We start from the raw sequence: 25213 nt of genomic DNA on the forward strand, positions 1-25213 counted from the left end.
TAAGTTCATGCATATGCATATAATCAAATATAAATAATAAGATACAAAAATAACTTCGGTATTCTTCTTCAAAGTTCGGCTCTGGTAATTGAAACTAATCCAAATCAAAAAAAACTTAAATTAAGTCCAGTTGGTCTGTTTTAAGTAATCATGGTCAAGAACCTGAGCATCTTGACTTCAAAAAGAATATTATAGAAGAATATCCTATGTGCATGTAAGAATACACGCTAACTTGTTACTTGTGGCATTAATCATATCATGCCAATCATGTTGTTCAACCTAAAGCCAAACGTAAGGGGAAAGCATCTCCTTTTCTATAAATATGAAACTCTCCAGGGGCCTTCATGCAAAGTTCTCCCTTTTTTATATTACAAATTAGTTTTTTTTAGGCGCTTCGTCAAAGAAGGCGGTCGCTCCCACTTCCCTTCCCCTCCTCTTCTTCTCTCTCGCCCTCCGCTCCCTCCGGCGGTGGTGGAGATCGTGGGAATGGGAGGAGAGGAGGATCGTCCACGGCGGAGGACGAGATCCGAGTTCGTATAGCTTCCGGTTAGGTTTTCTGTTCGTCTTGGATTGGTTTGCGGGAAGGAGATGGGGAGGCGATTAGAGCTCGTGGTGGTGGTGGTGGTGGTGGTGGTGGCGGTGTTGGTGGCGGCGGCGGAGGGGAAGAGGCGGCCACATGCGTACGCGGCGATGATGTACATGGGAACTTCGAGGGACTACGAGTTCTACGTCGCGACGCGGGTGATGATGCGATCGCTGGTCAAGCTTCGCGTCGATGCCGACCTCGTCGTCATCGCCTCCTCCGACGTCCCAATCCCATGGATCCAATCCCTGTACGCAATCCCATGCCCTTCGGCTTATTCCCACTTCTCTTTATTCTTATCCCGCTTATTCTCTCTCTCTCTCTCTCTCTCTCTCTCTCTCTGTCTGCGGGCATCGTGGATCATCGCATGTGGGATATCAGGCGGTGGAGAGATATTGATGCCATGGAAATTGTTTTTTTTTTTTTTTTGTTTTAAGGCGAGGTTACGGGAATTTGGGATTTTATTCTGGATTAGTGGTGATCGGACGGTTGAGATCGCGTGGTCCGCGCGGGTGATGGTCGTCCCGTTTCGCACGGATTAAGTTTCCCTTTATAAAATCTCGAGTTTTAAAGGTTGTTTATTTTAAGGCTTTCCATTGCGTAATCCACAAAATGGCCATTGCAAGCTGCTTTTTTTTTCGTCAAGGGAATTATACAATTGGTGTGGTGATTTCGCCGTTCTAGTGGTTTTAGTGGGGACGATTTTTTTCAATTTTTTTTTTTTAATTTTTGAAAATAGGGGTTTATTTCTCTGTGGCTTAAAATCCACTCGGTGATTTACACGTGAGTCGAAGTATTTTGACTTCCGGTTTTGTTTCTTCTGTCGGAAAACGACAACGCGTTCCAAAAAATTTGTGCTTCTATTTTGCGTCTCTGAATATACCCCTGGCTTTCTCCAAATTAACGAAAATGCCCTTTCACGACATATGATGCAACTTGGTGGATAAATTCCCTGTTTGCATGATAATAATTGGGTCCAATCTGACAGGTGATCATTTGATTTATGCTCGAACCCAAAAATCTTAGTTCGAAATTTACAGCGTCCATAGATCATATGGGATCCGACACGAATTAATACTATTCCTTGACATAACCTGACCTGTTGCAAATTTAATCAATTGTCCTTTGGTGTGAATGATGATTTATTCGTGCAGCTTTTAATTAATTCTATGTGGGTTGTTGGCAATTGATAACCCCTGCATCTTTTTTGTTGGTTGTCTTTCCATAGGTTAATGATACAACTAATTGATATATTCTGTTAGATACACTTACCCGAAGAGTATATTTATGCCAACAATTGGTGGCTTGGTTGGCACATCACGTGTTAAAGCTTGCCCTCCAGAAGTCCATGGTTCCAAACGATTAAACAAAGTCCCAATGTTGGTCAAACCGACAAAACCCAATCTAAGTAGAATATAATACAAAAAATCACCACACAAGTTCAATACAAATATGTTACATGCTTAATATATATGGGGCAGATCACCACTGTATTCTTGATCAGTACAACTTCTGATTAGTATAATTCTAAGCTTTATTAATATTGTAAGATGAGCAGATAATTCTTATCATCCATGGCTTGGAACTTTCTGAGTCAGATTCAGGATTACTGGTTTATAAGTTCCATTTGGAACTGATTTGTTATTGATCTATATTAACAGGAAAGAGGATGGGGTGAAAGTGGTTACGGTGGAGAACTTGAAGAACCCATATGAGAAGCAGGACAACTTCAATACCAGGTTTAAGTTGACACTGAACAAGCTTTATGCATGGAGCCTAGTGGCATATGACCGGGTTGTCATGCTTGACTCCGACAACCTCTTCCTTCAAAGAACCGATGAGCTCTTCCAATGTGGTCAGTTCTGTGCTGTCTTCATTAACCCCTGCATCTTCCACACTGGGCTCTTTGTTCTTCAGGTACAACCTTGCTAATTGTTTTCTAGTATGTTTGGTGGAAGAACTTTTAAGTTTACTACTCTTCCAATGGATTTTGGATGGTCAGAAATAGAGCTATTTGGATGTTTTGGTGCGGTTGGCTTATACTGTTGAATGCTGTGCCCCTTCTTTTTCTTTTTTTTCCTTGAATAGAGGAGGAGGGTGAACCCTCCTGAAATTTACTAAAGAAAGCTTATATATAGGATAAGAGAGGAGAAAGGAAAACAACATTAAGAAGTACAACAGAGCATGCTGGAGAAAAGGACTCAAGTCTCTGAAGGATTTGCAAGCTGTGAGAAACTATATGAGATCAGCTGGTGGCTTGCTTTAGCTTTAGCATTACAAAGGTTACCCCAAAGATGAAATGATTGAAGCAGCTTGTTCAGAATAGTGATAATGGTTGATATCTTTCGCAGAAACATGCGATCATTTCTTTTCTGACAAACATTCCAATACAATGCTCTGCGTTGTGTTAATAACTCCATGTTAATATCTCATCCTCCAGGCATTCATCTACCTAAAGAGATGACCATTGCCTTTGGACTCTTTGACATCTTTCAATGGTTTTTCATGTAGTCTTATTCAAGGTTCTCAGCATTAATTTAGAATTTGACCTTTGATTATAACAACTATCTCCTAAAACCGAATAAATTGCAGATTAATCCCAAAATTACAAGCAAGCTCATTAAAGTTCTACTTTGTTGCAATCACGTGGCCTCTTGCAATAAAGCCTTTTTGTTAGAGTTTGTTATACTAATTATCAGATTAATGATTTCTGCTTTTCATGATCACCGAAAACTTTTCTGTCTATTTAGTTTTGTTTGCCTGGACAGCTGATTGCCTACAAATGTCAATATTGTGCTCACGCCTTCTATGTAACTTTATGCCCTACATGTTCGGTTCAGAAAATAACTTAAACACTGTTTCTGAATTCTCTGATACATTATATTCTATTGGAGCTGCAGCCTTCAATGGAGGTCTTCAGAAGCATGCTTCATGAATTGGAAATTGGACGACAAAATCGAGATGGTGCAGATCAGGGCTTCCTCACCAGCTACTTCCCAGATTTGCTTGACCGTCCAATGTTTCATCCTCCTTCCAATGGTTCCAACCTAGGCGGCATATATCGCCTTCCTTTGGGATACCAGATGGATGCTTCCTACTACTGTAATTGCCATAACCTATCCTTCTTGTTGTCTCCCATTACCTGATAATATGTCACTGAAACAATCCTTTGGGCTTTTTACTGCTACAGATCTCAAGCTTCGTTGGAGCATACCATGTGGACCGAACAGTGTAATTACTTTTCCTAGTGCACTATGGTTGAAGCCATGGTATTGGTGGTCTTGGCCAGTCCTTCCTTTAGGCTTTTCATGGCACGAGCAACGTCGAAAAACTCTTGGGTAAGTCACAAGCCTCATGATCCTGCAAACTGTCAAGATTGCATGGACATGTACATTACAGGCGATCACTGGTTGTGATTTTGGTTTTTCAGAAGATGCGTGTAGTGTGATTAGGAAGGGAACAAGTTATGAACAGATTGCTGGCTAAAACATGCACCATGCAATGCTTTTTTGGGCTTGAAACCTAACACTATATTCTGGTTTTCCTTTACGTATGTGTGAACAGGTACAGTTCAGAGTTACCAGTGATTCTGATCCAGTCTGTATTGTATCTTGGGGTCATGGCAGGTGCCCGGATGGCACGGCCCAGTTTGTCGAAGCTGTGTTACAACCGGCGAGCTGAGAAGAGGAGCTTCACCTTCTCACACACCATGATCAAGGTGGCTGTTTTATGGTGCATATTAGCAGCATATACCATTCCATTCTTCCTGATCCCTTGTACGGTGCACCCACTTTTAGGCTGGTCTCTCTACTTGTTTGGCTCATCAGCTCTAGCTTCCATAGTAATCAATCTCTTCATGCTCCCACCATTCCCTGTCCTCACACCTTGGGTGGGAATCTTTGGTGCTCTCTTTGTGATGGCATTCCCTTGGTATTCTGATGGTATTGTCAGGGCCTTGTCATTGTTTGCCTATGCCTTCTGCTGCGCCCCAGTTGTTTGGGGGTCATTGATGAGGGTGTTGGGTTCCTTGCAGCTCCTGCTGGAAAGGGAGGCTTTTTTTCCGAAGCTAGGAGAGCTGACGTTGCCACCACGACTCAGCAAGTTCTATTAAGAGAGGAGAGCTATTATTCATGAAATGAAAAAATATGATCCTCTAATCTTATTCATCCTGACAATTCTAGCCATTCTTGCATATCAGCTGTGTTTTCGGTTAGAACTGTTGTTGTATTAGTGCTGCTAGATAGGAGGGCACTTGGAGGGGCATTATTTCCATTTATTTATTTGTTCCCCTGTTGATCTGTTGACTTTGGAGTAGGTTGTTGGATCGATCTAGGCTGTAAATTAACATTTTTCTATAATATGTTGCTTCCTTTTTTTTTGATAAATATTATGTTACTATTTTAACAATTTAGGATCTTTTCAAAAAAAATTAGCTAGAATGTATTCTTTAAATTTCTTGATCCGGATAAGCACCCAATATCTCCATGATAGTGCATGATTGATGTAGAACTAAATACTTACCAAAAAAAATTGACCAAAAAATGTTATTTAGATACATAATTAGTATAGAACTTAACACATGAAAAAATTTAGCTGAAAGTTATTATTTGGACTTTTTGTTCGAGCTAAAGACCGAAATCCAGTCAAATTCTAATCATAAATACCATTACAATCAACTCCCAATGCATCCTAATTATCTCTACGCTTTCATGAACTAGATTTGCTTTGATGGTATGATACCATTTGCTGCGACCCAAAAAATTACTCAAAAATATCATAATCTTATTTGAATTTTTTGGTGCTATATAAGGATCTAAAATATCTTTAGTACATAATAAATATCAGATTAAATGCACTCGTACAGGGCTCATAGGATAGGTCTAAATTAAGTTCTTGGATTAGTTTTCAGACAGCATTTCACTGATCACCATGATCTTGGATCAATCATTTACTTGTCCTGACCCACCTACTGGCACCAGCACCACCATGGACTTCACATTCCAGTTGCAATCGCTGACAACTGAAAGGCTGCTTGTTTCAGCATCATACATGATCATGCAAATTCTTCAGCTAGACTCTATGATAGATTGGGTGATATAGTGCATGGTCCTGGGGGTCCTTGTAGACTACAATCTGTCACATTATGTAATAATATTCAAGACATTCCATTCTGCATATTCTCCTCACACTTGACAGCTACAAGAGTTGTATTGTTACAGCAAAACTCTGATAATGAAGGATTAATGCTGTGTTCTTAACACACTTATCTCATTCATTAAATGTTATGATGCAGTTCCGGCTGGCAGCAATGGCTAATGCTTGAACTCCATAATGCTGGGCGCCAGATTAAGTTGAATGCTGTGATAGGGTTCGAGCTTTAATCAGGGCCCGAGACTCCCTAGTCAAAGCAGAGGTTTTCCCTTTCCATGTGAAGGAACTCCAATTTCAAGTAAAATTCAAGGGCTCCTTGAAAATAGTAAAGATGAACCAAAGAAGTGCTGCTTTTTTTGTGTGGACAGAGAAGTGCTGACTCAGTTGGTTTCCGATACATGCATCCCGTGCCGCTTGAAAAATTCACGAAACCCGTATGCACTTAGGTCATAGTTAAACTGCAAGGAAACGGAAGGGGGGAAAGAAAAGAAATTTACTAACCGAACTGAGAAAAGCAGGTTCCCTATAACATTTCCCTACACAAAGCATGAATGATCCTTTTCCAACAACCTTTATCCAGCTATACAGTAGATCAGAGACCAAACTCCTACAAGGTCAAGTACAAGATCTGGTAGAAGAATTTGAAACTTGTTCATAATAGACCCAAGTAAAATACATCCTAGTTCAAGAATGTGAGTGTAACTGATTAAACCAAATTCCACCTCAGAGGACCCCAGGCCCCAAGTATTTGGACCTTTTGACATAGTTCTTGAAATAATGAAAACAACCAAATCATCAGGTCTCCTGGATATTCAAATACCAGTGAGAACCCGAGTTCATAAGCTATATTAGCTCGAGTACCGTAGCTTCTGTGATGACCTTCATAATCAGCACCAGGCAGAGAAGAAATCTACTGCCCATCAAGAAGCACACATGGTAACTTCCAGGTCTCTAGATCATCAAATGGGTTCTATGCCGGGTATTATTATGAAGTATGTTCCTTAAAGTATGAACATAGGGCAGGAATAAACCAATATATCAGACAGGAAGGCATTGCAATTTTAGTATTTGGTGCTAAATGCATTGTTACCAGGTCTCAGGATCATTTTCATATGAAACATCAATATAAAGATGAGGAAGGCAAGATCACAAACTTACAGGCAACACTTTGACTGAGTATTTTTTTATGTTGGGATCCACCACTTTACCTTGGTTAGCTGCCTGATCAAGGGTAACAAAGTGAGAAGACAAACAGATGAAGACAGAATTATGATAGCATAAATCTCATCATCCAACCAAAACAAGCTGTCTGAGCAAGGTGACAAAAAGAAAAGGTATATAAAACTTGAATTACATTATCTGACCAAAATATGCTAGATGATAGTTGGAACTAAAGAAATGAAAGATCCAAAAGATCTGGGCACTAGCAGTCAAACCCATCCACTCAGTGGGAGATTCTGGGTTTGTCTTGGGTGGTGCATTAACCAAGTATGTGGACATGGGTAATCTACTTTAGGCAACCACCTCCACCCCCACAAACAAAAGCAAAGATTACACACCTATGATAAACATTAGATGTAGGCACTAGAAGCAAAACATCAGACATATTTATAAGAAAATCTCTAATTTCCAGCCCGCACCCTTCAGTGATCAGGAAGGCTATCTCCGGTGCTCATATAAAGGTCTATCTAACACGGGAAATATGCTATTACAGGTCAAGAGGTCTCGATTATCAAATAATGGGAGCAGCATCTATGTTTTCCTCAGTAATTACGCTAGATCAAAACCAGAAGAACAAAAACTGAGTAAAACAAAGGCTACCTGCTCCGGACTGTGAAATATTTCAATGAACGGATAATCTTTCCTTTGCCTTGCGATGCAAAATCCTGGATATTTGGGGCACTCAACCTAGATGGATCATTGAAAGAAACAGTAAGTAAATTAGCTACTATTTTCTAACCAACAATGGAAAGAACTGCAACAAAACTTGAAAAGAAGATACTAAAACAAAGCTTGATTTGACACAATTATGTCAGAAAAAATTCTGAAGAGTGTTAACCACAATTAGTAGGCTTCGTTTTGCTTCAATTGGTCAAATATATTGTTTTTTCTTTTTTTTTTGGGGGCTTGAAATCCAATATATTGTGTTTGTTGGGAGCAAATTAATATATTCATTCACTTAATTTGCCTTAGTTTGACATGCTTTAGTACTCTACCATGGTTCGCCAGCCAAACAGTTTAGATATATGAATATGTCAGAGAGAAATAAGACAAGACAGAAAGTAGGACAAAATCTAAGAGATATAAAAATGGATGAACCCTTGATTATCAAAACACATAAGAAAGTCCAGTTCAGTCATTTTCATATTAGCCTGCATCAGAATGCATTTAGCTTTCTTCCATATCAATTTTGCAATCTACAATTCTTATAAACATTCCAGCTATTTTGAAATGATTAACAATTTAGTATTAAAGAAATATTTGGTAAATACGACATTTTTTTGGTGAACATAAATATGACATTCCATATTGTAAACCCCCACTCCAATTGTACTGGGCTAATTTGCTTCAACAAGTTAACACTTTAACACCCTCTCTTAAATAAGGTTAGAATTTCTGTGGCAAAGCCTAAGACCTATAAAAGGCAGCACAGTAACCACCCACCAGTCCATATAAGCAAGAAACTCGAAGATGATAACCATCACATATTAAATAATTATCTCGAAACCATCATTTCCTTCAAGCCAACGGATTTTTTTGTAGACATACCAACAAAATTGCTTAGGTGCAATTCAAATTTCAATAGCTATGGTTTGTATGTTGCTCTTAACCGTAAAACAACTTCTTCTTTGGGGTGTGTTGTGTGTGCTTTTGGGAGAGGGGAGCAGACATTAATCTCAACTTCAAGTAGTCCTAAGCTCATCAATTATGATGAAAGCAGCTCATTACATTTTACATGTTAATCGAAACACTTTCAAGCATTTGTTCAAGATAGTCCTTAGGTAACAGAAAAGAAACGAAATTGCAGTCACCAATTATCATCAGTTAAACACTATGCAAGTCTTCAAGTAACCTAGCCCTCACAAAAAGTAGAAAACCTATTTAGTTAGCTACATGGGCAGGCTGTGTTACCTGGATTCTCATGTCCAGTTAGAAGAATCTGTTTTCAATATGAATAAGTTAGATACACATCAATCACCTGAACACTTACCAAATTCTTGGTTGGAAATTCTAGATATTGGTTGGAAATTCTAGATATTGGTTGGAAATTCTAGATATTGGTGGAGAGTTCCACTAAAATAATGAGTTCAACCCACCATAGTGATGTTCAAAGTTGGTTTTGCTATTTTCTCATCTTAATCTAACATACCGGTATTAAATTACCTTCATAAAATATCAAGTTTCATGAACCCTTGTGTTAATTTTGGGATGTGTCCGTCTCCATCTTTCCCTCTTTCAGAACTGACATGCCCAATTCCACAAACAAAATCTAGACAGGGGAAAAGCGAGTAGTTTTCAATCTGAACCTAAGCCGACAAGCTCTCATCAAACATAAGCATGACAGAACCACGTAATGGAGGCCAACTTCTACAGCCCACCACATCAAACCAATATCTTTGGCAAGAAGTCTCCTCTTCTTTCCGCCAATCAGCACCATCAAACAAGCCATTTTTCCATTTGCAATGCCAAACCCACTCAACAATGCAATGCATCTATCAGTTGAAAAATTTTAATGTCAAATTTCACTAGTCATTATATATTTAAAAACCCTTTCATTTCAACTTGCCTGCATTATCATAAGTCGTAATCATCGGGAAGCAGAAACAGCCAAAGTCAACACCCATTGTTGCAACAAAGGAGAGAAAACTAAGATAAATTAAGTTAATCTGGATGTCGAAAGAACACAAGCAAACTAAAGAATCTAATAACATGCACCACATTATATAGAAAGCCAATAGTTAAGAGGCATTCAACATTCTAAATTTAATGGATGCAAAGGGTGCCTGACTGAACAGAAAATGTATATGCATTTTCACCTATGAGGAACCCATGTTTTGCAAGTAAACCAAAACCTCAGATTAATGAAGTGATTATAATAATCTAGCACATCAAACACTATAATTCTCATGGACCCACAATCTGGACTAGATTAACTTTCTCCAATGAGACTTGAATGCTACTAAGGATGTCTCAACTGACAGAAACCTCCTACCTCCAGCTCTCTTGGCCAACATCAAAACTTTGGGACCATAGAACATGCCTTTAGCCCAGTCTCAGCAACATTGACCAGACATAATACAACTGAACAAATGATGGATGTTATATTGTTGAGTAACTGAGAAATTTTACCCTCTCGAAAGGAAAATTACATATATTGAAGTGTTTGGAATGCAAGAAATGAAAGAATATCATAAACTGCCTGGAAACATAAATTCCCATTACATGTTGATATTCCTAAACAAAAAACAAAGATCTTGATAGATGAATGCAGAGAAGTGAAAAGGCAGCATTGGCTAAGTTAGGTATTGGTGGAAATGAAGAATCAAAACAAATGCATTATGATATAGGATAATATTAATATTCTCAACAAGCAAGTTATAAAGAAGAATAATATAGATATTCCTCAAGAAGCATAACATATGCAGAACTCTCTAAATAGTAGTCTTACACGCATGAATTTTACATGGGGATGAAACTCAGCAGCGGCTTCCTCCAATACTCTATCGAGATGCTTTGTATAGGGACACCTATAATAATATATAAAATACGCATCAAGCTACAAAAATAAGCTATATAGCATGCCAATGCATGCATGCAGTACTACTATTTCCAATCTGTGCTCCTGCCACATTTACTGGCTTTGCATACCAATCCAACGAATTGATAACCACCAAATCCTTATGTGCATGATACAGTTATTCTTTTGATTGAACATCAAAGGAAAATGAAATATCCAATTGATGCAATTTTCTTATCATGCCATAGGCCAGTCCAGAAACCCTCCAATCAAGAATTAATTTCCAGTGGAGCATTGATTAAGCACTAAGCTTAAATGGTGGTGGAAAAACTGGATACAGACTCATAGAGAGGGAAGGGGATCATTTCTTTTCCCTTTTCTTTTAAATCAAGTAGAAGTAATCTCAAGATAAACTAAATAATTAACATACACAAAATAACCTTATAGTAAATGCAACAACCACAGGATGGCCTTCATGTAGAAGCTGAACAAATTGACGCTCTGAGGTAAAATGGATAACCTGCGAAGGTCCAATATCTTTTGGATATCCAGTGTAATACCTAATATTCACCAAGATCCAGAACAATGTTAGCATAAAATTAATGTATAACACTAATTAAATACATTTGACAAATGGTCAACTAGGTAGTAAGCAGCATTCATAAAGGCATATACTTCAATGAGTACCAGAAAGTTAGACTCAATTTGCATCAAATTATTTATCAGTGAAAATCATTTAACAAGATGCGGTTACATAAATAGATGGTGTACAAGATTGTCAAGGGCAAATGAAGAATTCCAAATGCATGTTACCAGGAAAAAAAGCTCAAAGCGACTCTGTACTGTCTCTTAATATAAATTCCAATAAGGTCATTACAGGTTATAGGGTGCCAAATTTTTTATACAAATTGGACATTTCAAATATTTTACGTCATTGTTGCATTCTATAACTACTCCTGTTGATGAAAAAAGGGATTTCAAGATGTGTTCCACCAAAGAGTCTTGCACCAAATAGCACAGTAAATGTTGACATAAAACTAAGTGATTGTGTTTGCAGTTCAGTGGGCGGAAGGACTGGATAGTGAAATTGAATTGGCAATAAATAAATAGAACACATGAAACCTGGCAGGGAACCTTCCCTGATTGAAAGAAAAGGTTGAATGATATCCATATGGTATAAAAAGATTGACCTTTTATACTGAATAACTTATTTGAACATAGTCGAAAGTTCTCAAACCAGGTGAGACTGAAATAATAGTTAAAAGATTGAGATGGTTTTAGATGTTGAGTTAATAATGGACATGCTGCATCAAATCTGGTATATAAACAAACAAATTGCGCATAAATTAACTCAAACAAAGTACCTAAGGATGTTTCTGGAGACCTATCGCTAGGTTCACTTTGATGAAGCTTAACAAGCAACAAGATGCCCATTATGATTAAGAGTATTTTGCAATTCCTAAGGTGAACTACAAAGAATTTTGGGCATTGAAGGGCTCTCCATGGAATCCAGGAAGACAGCTGATAAGCAGAAACACTAACCTTATTAGTTACATGGATTAAGCCCATGCAACCAAGAGAAACTCCCCAAGGTCGCCCTAGGCTAGTAAATGTTTTAGACAAAAAGGAAGACAGGAAAGGTGGATATCTGCTTCTGAATAACATGGATCCTACCCTCAGATCCCTATTTGTCGGCCAAACAAAAAAAGTAGTGTTTAAAAGAAACACCATCCCCCACAGTCCAACCCACACCCCGCGCCGCCCACCCCCCCCCCGAAAAACAGAGAGAGAGAGAGAGAAAAAAAAATGAAAAGACAAAACAACACACACCTCCACCCACCTAACAAAGCATATATGTTACCATTGTATGTGCAAACCCATTAATTCAATATGTCAATTATGATACTTGCAAAGTCATGATACTAGTGTGCACATGTATGTTTATGTTTGATAGGTGGATGCTTATTAATTAATACCAATAGCTAATGAAAGACGATTAGATATTTGAAATGTTGATTTATCCATGGTTTCCTGAGTCTGGTTTTGAATTATGGAATGCTAGTTGTTGTCCACAATCCAAAGAATTAGATATTATGTAAATGAAATTTATAGAGAAGCTTGCATTTTTTAAAGAGATCATATTAGTTAGAAGCTGTCATATTAGCTTACTAACAACATCATATATGTTGATATTATAAAGACCTAATCACCTGACTCTACTTTTCTAACTTGTTTTGGAAATTTGATTACTGCACATCAAATCAACCTCTATGTTTTGATTCTTCCTCATCAAAGCTATCCATTCGCTATTTAGAATTGTCCATTTGCAGCTGCAAAAAGACATGAACCAGAATTCTTAAACATCACCAGAAATGTATACACTAAACAAATCCCAACTCATTTTCTATTTTCCTATACTGTCAGACATTTATGTAGGGGGGATATCCCCTTAAAGGCCCTTATATTTTATGACTGTGAACAGTCCACATCACTAAGCATCACTACTAAAGCATCCCCATCATCGATTTGATTATCATTGCTAATAACTAAACAGCAAAAGCAGTAATAAAGAAAAAATATATATATCAAAATATTGAAAAATCATGAAGCATACACGGTAATTTACAAAAAAAAAAAAAAAAAGCAAAAAAAGAAGACCTTGCAACTGATGCATAAAAAATTCAGCACTATCACTATATCTTAAGAACAACAAACACGTTTTCTTATAAAGCAGTCCGAAAAATTCATCATATAACGAGATAACACAAAGCTATGCACAAGAAAAAATGGGTGCTGTATTCCCTCACTTGCTGGTCGATCGGAGATGGGACAACATCCGGTCAAGAAACGACTGCTCCCCCATATATAATACTTGGAATTCCAACGTTACAGAAAAATGAGATTTCTCTCCAAGCTATCCTGCAAATATATCGCCACATTATAATGAAGACTAGAAATCGACTCAAAACAACGAACTGAGAAAAACTGAATGCAATATGACAAGGAAAATAGGTTTGAATGTAATTTTAGTAACACCAGACGGTAAATCCCATAGTCATCATAGGATATGACTAAAATAATAAAGAACCAAATCAGTATCCTTGAAAGGGGTCGGACAATAAGTATAAAAAAAAAAAACAAAGCTCAATTGATAAACAAAGAAATAAACAGAAAAATGCCAATTAAGGGTCTAATCGACAAATTGACAAGCTAAAATCACCTGTAAAACATCAATAATACGAAAATTAGAGCCCAAATGGATGGGTAGGGGATAAAAAAAAACAGAATACTAAGATCAAAGAGTAGAAAAAGACTTGAAACGAATGGCCTCTAGGGTTTCATGGACCAAGACAGCAGACCAATTTCTACGCCGTTGCCCACTCGGGCGGGCAATGGGGAGGGAGAGGGCGAGCCGTTACCTCGAAGATGCCCGCGGAGCTCGAGGGGAAACGCCGCCACGGTGGGGAGTGGGGACTCGAGATTGGAGCCTGGAAGAAGAAGACGGAGCAAGCTGTCGGTCGAGAGAAACCCGCAGCCAGATCCAACCCGTAGGCCTGTCGGGTATCCAATCCGGCCCAATCGGAATGAAACGAATTTTATCCGGTCGTTATTCACCGATCCGTCGTCCCGGCCGCCGTCGGAGGAGAAGGAGACAGAGAGAGATCGGCTCGCGGAAGCTTCTGCGAGTTCACCGCCGTCGGAGGAGGTGGGGATGCCGTCGGAGGAGGAGGGGGCGCCAGAGTGGGGCAGCGGCCGTCGTTCACCGATCCGTCGTCCCGGCCGCCGTCGGAGCAGAAGGAGACAGAGAGAGATCGGCTCGCGGAAGCTTCTGCGAGTTCACCGCCGTCGGAGGAGGAGGGGGCGCCAGAGTGGGGCAGCGGCCGTCGTTCACCGATCCGTCTTCCCGGCCGCCGTCGAAGGAGAAGGAGATGAAGTAGACGATAAGAGAGAGGGAATAGAGAGCGCGGTCGATGGCTTCGCCATCTATCCCCCTCCACAACTTCAACAAAGGCGTGAGCTCTTCTCCATCGGCAATCGGGAAAGGAAGAGAAGGGAGGGAGGAGACGGGACTAACGGATTCGGGTGTTGGGTCCCAACCCGATCTGAAATCCGACATAGATCCATTAATCCAAACAGAAAATGTTGTATTTAGGATTTTGATAAAAGCTATATTCAATTAAGTCTTTTTGGCAATTGACTGGATCAGAGCATGTTGAGTTAATTTAATTTAAAAATATTTTACAATTAAATTATGATAAAATATTTATTATATAAAATTTTTTTATTAAATTTTTATATTTTTGACTTTGAATCCAAAGACAAAAAAATTATTAATTGAGATTATCTTCATGAGTCAACTACTACAATCATACATATAAATATAAATACAATATGACTACTATCTACCTCCTACAACTACTTAACCATTCATTCTTAAATGCATACAAGACGGACACAAACTACTGATCTCAGATATGTACAGATCATCATTGTCTCTTAGTCATTTGGAATGAAATTCAGAGCTACTGGGACTAAGAAGTTATTAACAATTCAATTATTAAAAAATTTATCTTTACTTTTTTTTGGAGCAAGTCTTTAATGATCACCGAAAATTCAATAAAATAAAAAATTATATAATAATAAAATAATATTATTTTTATTAATAGATTATGAAGAAAAGAGATATATGTGGGATGCAAATAGGTGGTCATATTCTGCTTAATGATGAGGATTCCGAAATAATTGATGCTGAAAATATTGATTCAAAAAATGATTTTTCTATTAGTAAAAGACAGAAATAATTATGTTACTTTTTATTATTATATTATTTAAATATTTTAAATTTATATTTTAATTTAAAATATTTGATATCATTAATGATGATTTTTATATTATGTTAAATTTTTAATTTATAAAAATATTATTCGAAGAAATAAATACATACCGTGCATCGTATGGAGTTCTAAGTTAGTAGATATAAATTTTAGAAAAAAAATTGAAACGAGTTCAAATAAAAAATACTTCATTTCAAATTCGATCCGCTATATAAAAATATTATTTAATTTTTTATAAAAAAATTAATAAAAATAAAAAAAAGATAAAAAAAATTAGAAGATAAAATTTTTTTCCACACAGATTGTTTTTTTTTTTTTTTACTTTATTTGCTTTTCATTTCATTCTATTTTTCTCAGAGATCTATGGTGAAGGGGAGCACCCAAAGAAGATTGCTGAGATTTTTTTTTAATTTTTTTGAAGAACAGATATTTTTATGAATAAAATTATGCATTGAAATTTGTTTTTCTTGCTAATAGTGTCATGTATGTGTCTGTCCAAATAGGAGCATGAAGCTGGAAATGAAGAAGTGTTGAACAGCTGCCACCATCTTATTTTGAATGATAGGCCAACATAGCTGAAAAAATATTGATGGAAAACTATCTAGGCTGGGAGTTTTATCCGGGTGCATGCAAGCGAGGGCTAACTGAATGATAGGACGAAGCAGATCCTCATTTTGGGTTGGAGATACAAGAGAAGGAACCAAAAGAGTGTCCAACAAATTAATATTAGTGTTAACCAACCAGCACCATTGAAAATGTCGTACAACCATCTCCTTTAAAAGTACATCATCTTGAATCCAATTGAATTCCCTGATAAACAGAGAGCACCTAAGTTAGAAACAATTTGAAGTTGGTTCCATAACAATCGGCATTCAAAGATTGACGTTGTTGGGATATACCGACTGGTCCTTGTACGTCGACTCACCTTCGGATCGATCCGACCGATGCCCAACTCTATCCATCGGACAGACAGACGACTCCGACAATGATTTCGACGGACGACTCCGACAATAGCTGCCGACAATATCCGACCGAAGGTATGCCGATCGAACAGATCCATACTGTTCCCGACTGACCGAGCGATCGAACCCATATTACCGACTCACTATCGGAGGTGGCAGCCGACGTCCGACTGACCGAGCGACCGAACCCACATCACCAACTCACTGTCGGGGGTGGCAGCCGACATCCGACTGACCGAGCAGCCGAACCCACATCACCGACTCACTGTCGGAGGTGGCAGCTGACGCCCGACTTTCACAAGGCATCAGATCAGCCGATGGTGTCTCCGAGTCACCACTCGACGACCCGACAGCCGAATATCGACATACAGTCGGCTAGGCCATCCAAATGCCGTACAACTGCTATAGGCTGTTCTCCTGCCAAGGACATGCCGTACGATCGTCGTGGGGCGTTGTTTTGCTAAGGATATGGATTAATGACCTGACAACCCACGTCGATTTGACAGTCTCCGATGATTTGACAACTCTCTGCACCATTAATGGCGGGACCATATCGCTTTCTACTATAAAACGAGGTAAGGCAACAGTCTTGGTGAGCTTTCTCAAGCGTGGGTAAGCGCCTCTAAGCTCTTGAGCTCTCTAGCTCTCTCTCCCTCTTGCTGAGTTCTACTGTTGTCTGGTCTCCTCTCTGACTTGACCGTCGGAGGGTCTCCACCGGAGGCATCTCCGATCAGTGAGGACTTTTCTTGCAGGTGCGCGACCCCGGCGATCGGATGACGGAGGGATTGGCCGCAACAGATTTGGCGCGCCAGGTAGGAGGGTATTCGACAGAGGTAAGCCAGCGAGCTCCACAGAGCTTGAAAAAATCTCTCGAGATGACGAAAATCAGGGCTCAGCGATCGAGAGCTACCGGGTCGACGAGGTACTCTTCTCGCTGGGAAGAGGCCCCTCCTTCACCCTCCATAGCGGAACCCATCTCTTCGCATTCGGTGGTGACCACGGAGGTGCAAATCGCGACGATCATGCGGCAAATGACCGTTCTGACGGACGCGGTCAAAAACCTCTAACACCAACTGACCCGGTTGTCGCAACCGCCGGCAGAACAACCGACGGCGCATTCTATGCCGTCCAGAAGCAGCCGTCGATGCCCGCGTCAACTTCCATCTCCTCCTCAAGAGTAGCCATCTCAGCACTCCCACCGAGAAGGAGTGAGACGGCCACGGCGCGACACCCACCGATCTCGGCGTCCTTCTCCTTCCCAGCTAGAGCGAGCGAGGAAGGAGAAGCGGCTGCGGACACCGTCCGCCCCACTCTCAAATTCGTCTGGGATTTCTCAACACCGACGGTTGGACGACTATGAACGCAGGTTCGAAGAAATCGACCGTCGGCTTGTCCAGCTCCAGGCAGATGGTCAGAAATCTTCGAACGACGTCGACTTTCGGACCACCCAATCTCTCTTTCGATTTATCCTCGACGAACTGATCCCTAGTCGGTTCAAGATACCTCATGTAGAGCCTTACGACGGCTACACCGACCCAGTTGACCATCTGGAGAGCTACAAGGCTCTCATGACAATTCAAAGGGCAACCGATGCCCTCCTCTGCATCGGCTTCCCCGCCACGCTTCGTAAAGTTGCCAGGGCCTGGTACTTCGACCTCCGCTCAGGATGTATCCACTCTTTCGGACAGCTCGAGCATTCCTTCATGGCCCATTTCAGCACCAGTCGGAAGCCGCCACGAACCTCGGACAGTCTTTTCTTTTTCAAGCAGGGAGAAAATGAGACACTCTGACACTTTATGGCCCGATTCAATGTAGCCACACTTGAGGTCCGAAATCTCAACGAAGACATGGCTATCTCGACCATGAAGAGGAGGCTAAGGGGGTCCTGATTCACATATTCCTTGGACAAGACCCTCCTCCGGACGTATGTCGAATTACTAGAGCGCGCGTATAAATACATGCGCGTGGACGAAAGTGCTTCCGACCGGTGCATGACCGAGGGCACGGGCTAGAAGGAGAGGCGGAAGAAGAACGGGCTCCTGCTGAACCCAGCAGGCCCCACCGATAGACGGATCTCGCCCCGATGACGGAGTCTGAGACCGACGCATCGCAGGTATGACTCCTACACCCCTCTCTCCGCTTCTTATGCGCAGATTCTGATGGAGATCGAAGGAGCGGAATATCTACGACGGTTTCGACCTCTGAAGGCAAAAGGCTTCGACCAACATGACTCAACCGTCGAATCAATGGCTCAATCGTCGATCGTCGAATCTACGGCTCGATCGTCGATCGTCGAACCGACGGCCTCGGCCTCCGAAGGCAAAAGGCCTCGACCAATGCAGCTCGATCGTCGAACCAACGGCTCGATCATCGATCGTCGAATCTACGGCTCGATCGTCGATCGTCGAATCTACGGCTCGATCGTCGATCGTCGAACCGACGGCCTCGACCTTTGAAGGCAAAAGGCCTCGACCAACGTGGCTCGACCGCCGAATCTACGGCTCGATCGTCGATCGCCGAACCGACATCTCGATCGTCGAATCTACGGCTTGATCGTCGGTCACCGAATCGAGGACCTCGACCTCTGAAGGCAAAAGGCCTCGACCAACGTGGCTCGACCGTCAAATCTATGGCTCAATCATTGATCGCCAGTCATCGAACCGACGGCCTTAGCCTCTGAAGGCAAAAGGCCTCGACCAACGCGGTCCGATCGTCGAACCAATGGCTCGATCACCGATCGTCGAATCTACGGCTCGATCGTCGATCGTCGAACCGACGGCCTCGACCTCTGAAGGCAAAAGTCCTCGACTAACATGGCTCGACCGTCGAATCTACGGCTCAATCATCAATTGCCGAACCGATGGCTCGACCGCTGAATCTACGGCTCGATTGCCGATCGCCGAATCGATGGCTTGATCATCGAATCTACGTCTCGATCATCGAATCTATGTCGAATCTACGTCTCCTTCGTCGAATCTATGGCTCCATCGTCAAATCTACAACAGCCTCTGCCTCTGAAGGCAAAGGGTTTCGACCAATGCGGCTAGCTAACTTGCCGACTTAGCTTCGACTAAGAAGGACAAAATGCCAAGCGACCGCAATTCGACTTGCGACATACCGACTTGGTCACGATCGATCGAAGGATATTCAGCTTGCCACCGTTTATCATGCACCGCGACATACCCACTCGACCAAGGTTCGGACAACGGGTATTCGACTTGCGACATACCGACTTGGTCACGACCGATCGAAGGATATTCGACTTGCTACCATTTATCATATGTCCTGACGTGCACGTGAAGCGAAAATTTAGTGCAGGGGCAAAATGATAATTTTAAAACTTTTTCAAAATTATTATTTTACAGTGGAATTATTAATTAATCTCATTAATTAATACTAATTAACCCTACACTAAGATCTAAATATGATACAACAGCATGCATTTAAATTTGAAATTCAAATTTGAATCAGTAAATGTTTTACAGTACTGTGTTCAGAACACATCACCTTTTGCGGGTAGTCGATCACCACAATCTGATCACCGTCGGAGGGCTCTGATCGTCACGTCACAGCCACACAAATGTCTGGCCTCTGCGGATCGTCCACACGAAACTTCCGTCTGATCAGCTCCTCACGAATGCTAGTTCGTGATTTCACCCTTTTGATGGCAGATGTTGATCGAACTCCTTCGATCGATGTGTGCCGACTTCTCGGATGCTCTGAATCGTTTGCACAATTGCTTGAGAGGCTGATGGATCTCTCTCTGAAATTTGGTGGACTCACGACACTCGTGGCACACCAATCTTACTTCCCGAACCCTAGGTAGAAACCCTAGGGTACACACCAAAAACCCTGCGCCCAATTTTCTCTCTTTTCTTTCTTTTTCTCTCTGAAGGTTTTGGACCTTCACCTTGCGCAGAAGCCTTCCTCACACCCCAAAGTTTCTCTTCTAAAAATTTCTACACACGTCTCACCTTTCTCCTCTTTTTAAAACAACATCGAACGTGTCTTATCCGCGTGAGAGGATAAAGACAAGAGGTTACACATTTGAATTCAAATCAAATTTGAATTCAAACAAAAACCAACTTATCCCTATCCTTTTGGGCGTGAGAAGAGAAGGGGCATGGATCTTTGTGCGTGGAAAATATTTCACGAGAAACCTTTTCTCGTGTAAGTAATGTGGCGCACAAAATGGATAAGGATGAAAGGGCAAGTGATAAGTTATCCATTCAAATTCAAACATGCTTTGAATTTGAATGGCTAACTAATTATTTTATCCATCCATATGGCACACAAATGAGAGTGTGGGGAAGGGTTTTGCGTGAGAAAAATTTCACGAGAAGTTTCTTCTCGTGAATTCAAATGGGTGCAAGGAAGTTGGGTGTCGCAGGAAATTTAAAACAAGGTGGTTTGATTCAAATTGAGCCAACCTAGTTTAAAATAGGTTAAGTACAATTAGACCAGATTAAACTCAATATAATTAGGCTTATTTAGGCTCAATAAAATTCTAATCAAATCAGGAATTAACTAAACCTAACTCCTGATCAAATTAGGGACTAAACCACCTTAGCGATTAGGTCAACATTTAACCTAATCGGGTCAATCCAAACTGAATCCAATTCAATTTGGACTTGATCCAAAAATAATTACTCAATCAAATTGAGTTAATTAGTGATTAAATCACTAATTAAATCTCTCATAAATATTGAGTCCAAATCCGATGGGCAATCAGGCATCAGAGACCATCGATATGAAACCCTGATCAAAGAGTTCAAATTTCAAATTTAAAATTTAAAATTCAAAATTTTGACCCCGGTACCCAAAATGTGTGGAACTCATGATTAGAGAATCCTAATTCTCAATCATAGAGTTTCAGATAGATAAGACTCATAATCAGCCATCAGATCAGAAAGGAACCTCTAATGTGTGTGACCCCGCAGGTTCGAACCAAAGTCGGTAGCACAGGAACCAATTCCTGTACTAATCGAAGTGACCATCTAGCAATGGTACCCGATGACCGGATAGGTCGAATAATCACAATCGCAACATTCAGAACCTACGTAAATATGGTTACCGTATAATTCATCCCTTTTGACCCCTGTGTTTAGGACGACTCAGGGTTAAACTGTCAACCCTGATGATATCATCCGAATCATGCTCAACTCAATTAGTCCTGTGACTCCTCACTAGGACTATCCTGGCTAAGGTTTTGCTAAATTGAAACACGACTGTACACAGCTCCTAAACTGGAGTGGTCAATCCCATCTTGACACACGCACCGACAAGTCAAGTACTTGACTACACCCAGCAACCTTCCGTCACTGAATTAGAAATTCAGGTAATCCAGTGCCTAAGTACAGTGAGTTACTTGCAAGTCACCGTGGCGGTCTCAGGTCGGAGGGACATTTATACCCATATTCCATCGGAGCAAATCTTGACAGCAGAAATAGCTCCGGAGTTGGTCACGTTCAGTGCAGATGTACCATTACATCTCACCTGTATGCCATACTAGTGTCTCCACACTCTTTGGTTATGAGGACAACCAATCCATATGGCACACAACGACCTATGCTCGATAAACGTTGTCGTCCTTGGTAACAACGTATCATTTGGTCGCGAACATGTTTAAGGACTAAGCGACAAATCTTCCTTTGTCGAGTCTAAATAGTCCTAAGGACTTCACCACAACACAGGAGTTCATTAGAAGATGAAACATTTGTGATGAAAAAATACTAAAATAACTTTTATTTATTTATAATTCATGTACTAATACAAAAAGGAGCACAACCGTCAACAGGCTGACGATTGGCTTTGGGACACTATTCTCAACAATCTCCCACTTGGCCTAAAGCCTATCGGTGCAGTATCTAATACCCATCTTCGACTTGTAGTCGTTGAACTCCTTCACCGCAATGGCTTTAGTGAATGGGTCGGCCAGATTCTCTTTTCCGTCGATCTTCTGAAGGTCGACGTCACCTCGATCCATGATCTTCCGGATGAGATGATAGCGGCGCAGAATATGCTTCGTCCGCTGGTGTGCCTTTGGTTCCTTCGCCTGAGCAATGGCTTCAGAGCTGTCGCAGTAGAGCAGAACTGGACCAACAAGGGAGGATGCTACTCCGAGCTCGATGATGAATTTTCTCAGCCACACCACTTCTTTGGCAGCATCTGATGCAGCAATATACTCCGCCTCGCATACTGAATCAGCCACAGTGTGCTGCTTGAAACTCTTCCAGCAGACAGCCCCACCATTAAGGGTAAAAATAAATCCTGACATACTCTTGCTATCATCGCAATCAGACTGGAAACTAGAGTCTGTAAACCCTATAAGTCTCAAGTCCGATTCACCATATATAAGCCACTGGTCCTTAGTATTTCTTAAATACTTCAGGATGGTTTTAACAACCTTCCAATGATTCTCTCCTGGATCAGATTGGTATCTACTCACTACCCCTAGTGAGTATGCCACATCTGGTCGTGTACATGTCATGGCGTACATGATAGATCCCACTGCCGAAGCATATGAAATCCTACCCATACGCTCTCTCTCTTGAGGTGTTGTCGGACAATCCCTCTTCGAGAGAGAAATTCTATGGCCTATCGGTAGATAGCCTTTCTTGAAATTTTTCATGCTGAACCTTTTCAGCATAGTATCAATGTACGTAGACTGGGATAAGCCAAGCAACTTTTTGGATCTATCCCTATAGATCCTCATCCCTAGGATGTAGGAAGCTTCTCCCTGATCCTTCATGGAGAACTGTGACGATAGCTAAATCTTTATTCCCTGTAATGCAGGGACATCATTCCCGATTAAGAGAATGTCATCCACATACAATACAAGAAATACTACTACTGGACCATTAGCCCACTTATAAATGCAGGGCTCTTCTCCGTTCTTAACGAAGCCATACGTTTTGATCGTCCTATCAAAACGTATGTTCCAACTCCGAGATGCCTGCTTAAGTCCATAAATGGACCTCTGTAGCTTGCACACCTTAGACTCATCTATGGATGTGAACCCTTCAGGTTGTATCATATACACCTCTTCGTCCAGCTCTCCGTTTAGAAAAGCTGTCTTCACATCCATCTGCCAGATTTCATAGTCCAGATGGGCAGCTATCGCAAGCATAATCCGAATGGATTTGAGCATTACCACAGGAGAAAATATCTCGTCATAGTCTATACCATAACGTTGACGATATCCCTTGGCAACCAGACAGGCTTTATAGGTCTCCACCTTTCCGTCTGCGCCCCTCTTCCTTTTGAAGACCCACTTACACCCTATGTGTTTTACTCCTTCGGGTGGGTCAACCAATGTCCACACATCGTTGACCTTCATGGACTCCATTTCGAATTTCATGGCCTCTAGCCATTTCTCAGAGTCAGGTCTCTGCATTGCATCCATGTAGGTGATCGGATCCTCATCATTTTCATCAAGTTCGACAGGATCACCATCCCGAACCAAGAAATCATAGTATCTGTCCGGTTGATGTGGTACTCTACCAGACCGCCTTAAGGGTGCATAATCAATGGGCTTCGGATCTGATCTAATCAAATCCGGTTCAGGTTCAGTAACATGTGTCGATTTTTCCACCTGTCGAACTTCATCAAGTTCTACTTTAGAGGCAACAGTTCCTTCACTAAGAAACTCCTTTTCTAAAAAGATTGCCTTAAGGCTGACAAACACCTTTTGCTCATCAGCAAGGTAGAAGTAATACCCTTTGGTCTCTTTTGGATACCCTATAAAATTACACTTGTCAGATCTAGGTCCAAGCTTGTCTGTAATTAAACGTTTAACATAAGCCGGACACCTCCAAACCCTAAGGTGCGAGAGTACTTATGATAACCCGGCCCAATTGAGGCCCAAAACCAGCTCAAAGCCCACCCGAAAAAAAAAAAAAAAAGGGAAAAAGCAGAGCAGGAAGACTCTCGATCGGAGTCTTCCTCTTCTCCGATCAAGAATCGGAGTCCTAAGGACATTGAAAGACCCTAGGACGAACCCTATAAGAAACCCCCCTCTCTCCTCTATGGGTAGACCCTTCAGTCGCCGTCGATTGCCGGAGATTTCCTCCGATTTTCCCGTTTGAAGCCACGACTCCTCGACCCGTGTTCGCCGCGATTGCACGCCAGTGGGGGTCACCGGAGGTTGTGGTAAGGTCTCCCTCCTCTCCCTCTCTTCTCTCCCTTCTTTCCAGTGCCTGTGAGCACGATGGCCGACGACGGGTGTCGTCGGATTTAGTTGGAGAAGGAAACCCCTGTTTGCCGCCTCTTTCCTCTGATTTTCCGACGCCGACGGTCACGCCGACCGCCGGCCCTGGTCTCTCCGAACCGGGAGAGTCGGCCGTTGCCACCGGCCACCACCGGCCATGAGATGGCCGTGATCGGCCGATCAAGGCACGGGGACCTCAAGGTCCCCTGTTTCGGCCCAATGAAAGCCCGGGAAGAAGAAGAAAAGAAAAGAAAAGAAAAGAAAAAGGAAAAAAGAAAAAGAAAAGAAAAAAAAAAAAAGAAAAAAAAGAAAAGAAAAAAGAAAAAGAAAAAAAAATATATATATAATAATAAGAAAAGAGAAAATTTTCCTCTCTCCCCTCTTTTTCCCTCTTTCTCTCTCTTTCTCTTTCTCTATTGTCTCTCTCTAAAATGAAAAAGAAAAAGAAAAAGAAAAAGAAAAAAAAAAATATATATATATAAAATAATATATATATATATATATGTGAGAGAAAAGTTTTTCTCATCTCTCTCTTAAGTCTTTCTCTCTCTAGAATTAGACTTTCTCTCTTTACCTTCTCTCTACATTTTCTCTCTCTAGACCTTTCTCTCTAATTATGGATTTCATCTCTCTCGGGTCATTCTCTCTTTCTGATTACATCACAAACCCTAGGATAAACTCGAGATGAAAATATGATGATCTGGAACTGCTCCAAAATTCGTGCAGTAGATCGGA

The 25213-nt window shown here is 41.1% G+C and overlaps 2 protein-coding genes across 4 annotated transcripts; one reads left to right on the forward strand and one right to left on the reverse strand.

The window, feature by feature from the left end:
* The first annotated feature begins 397 nt into the window (after positions 1-397).
* On the forward strand, positions 398-4968 carry LOC105059517 (putative glucuronosyltransferase PGSIP8). The gene is made up of 5 exons (XM_010942840.4): positions 398-833; positions 2245-2500; positions 3484-3685; positions 3774-3921; positions 4148-4968. Exons 1-5 carry the CDS (start codon positions 589-591, stop codon positions 4692-4694), a joined length of 1398 nt encoding a protein of 465 aa, XP_010941142.1. The 5' UTR covers positions 398-588; the 3' UTR covers positions 4695-4968.
* A 1144-nt stretch (positions 4969-6112) lies between these two features.
* On the reverse strand, positions 6113-14118 carry LOC105059518 (uncharacterized). 3 transcript variants are annotated; one of them, XM_010942842.4, is made up of 7 exons: positions 13892-14118; positions 13280-13391; positions 10913-11032; positions 10404-10482; positions 7556-7642; positions 6893-6955; positions 6113-6192 (listed from the first exon to the last, which is right to left on the reverse strand). In XM_010942842.4, the coding sequence occupies exons 2-7, from the start codon at positions 13333-13335 to the stop codon at positions 6115-6117; spliced, it is 483 nt and encodes a 160-aa protein (XP_010941144.1). In that variant the 5' UTR covers positions 13336-13391; positions 13892-14118; the 3' UTR covers positions 6113-6114. The 3 variants fall into 3 exon arrangements, with proteins under 3 accessions (XP_010941144.1, XP_029116175.1, XP_010941145.1); XM_029260342.2 differs by having other exon boundaries at positions 6113-6341; XM_010942843.4 differs by lacking the exon at positions 7556-7642.
* Between the last annotated feature and the right edge of the window lie 11095 nt (positions 14119-25213).

Source organism: Elaeis guineensis, chromosome 16, assembly GCF_000442705.2.
Source record: "Elaeis guineensis isolate ETL-2024a chromosome 16, EG11, whole genome shotgun sequence".
Lineage (NCBI taxonomy): Eukaryota > Viridiplantae > Streptophyta > Magnoliopsida > Arecales > Arecaceae > Elaeis > Elaeis guineensis.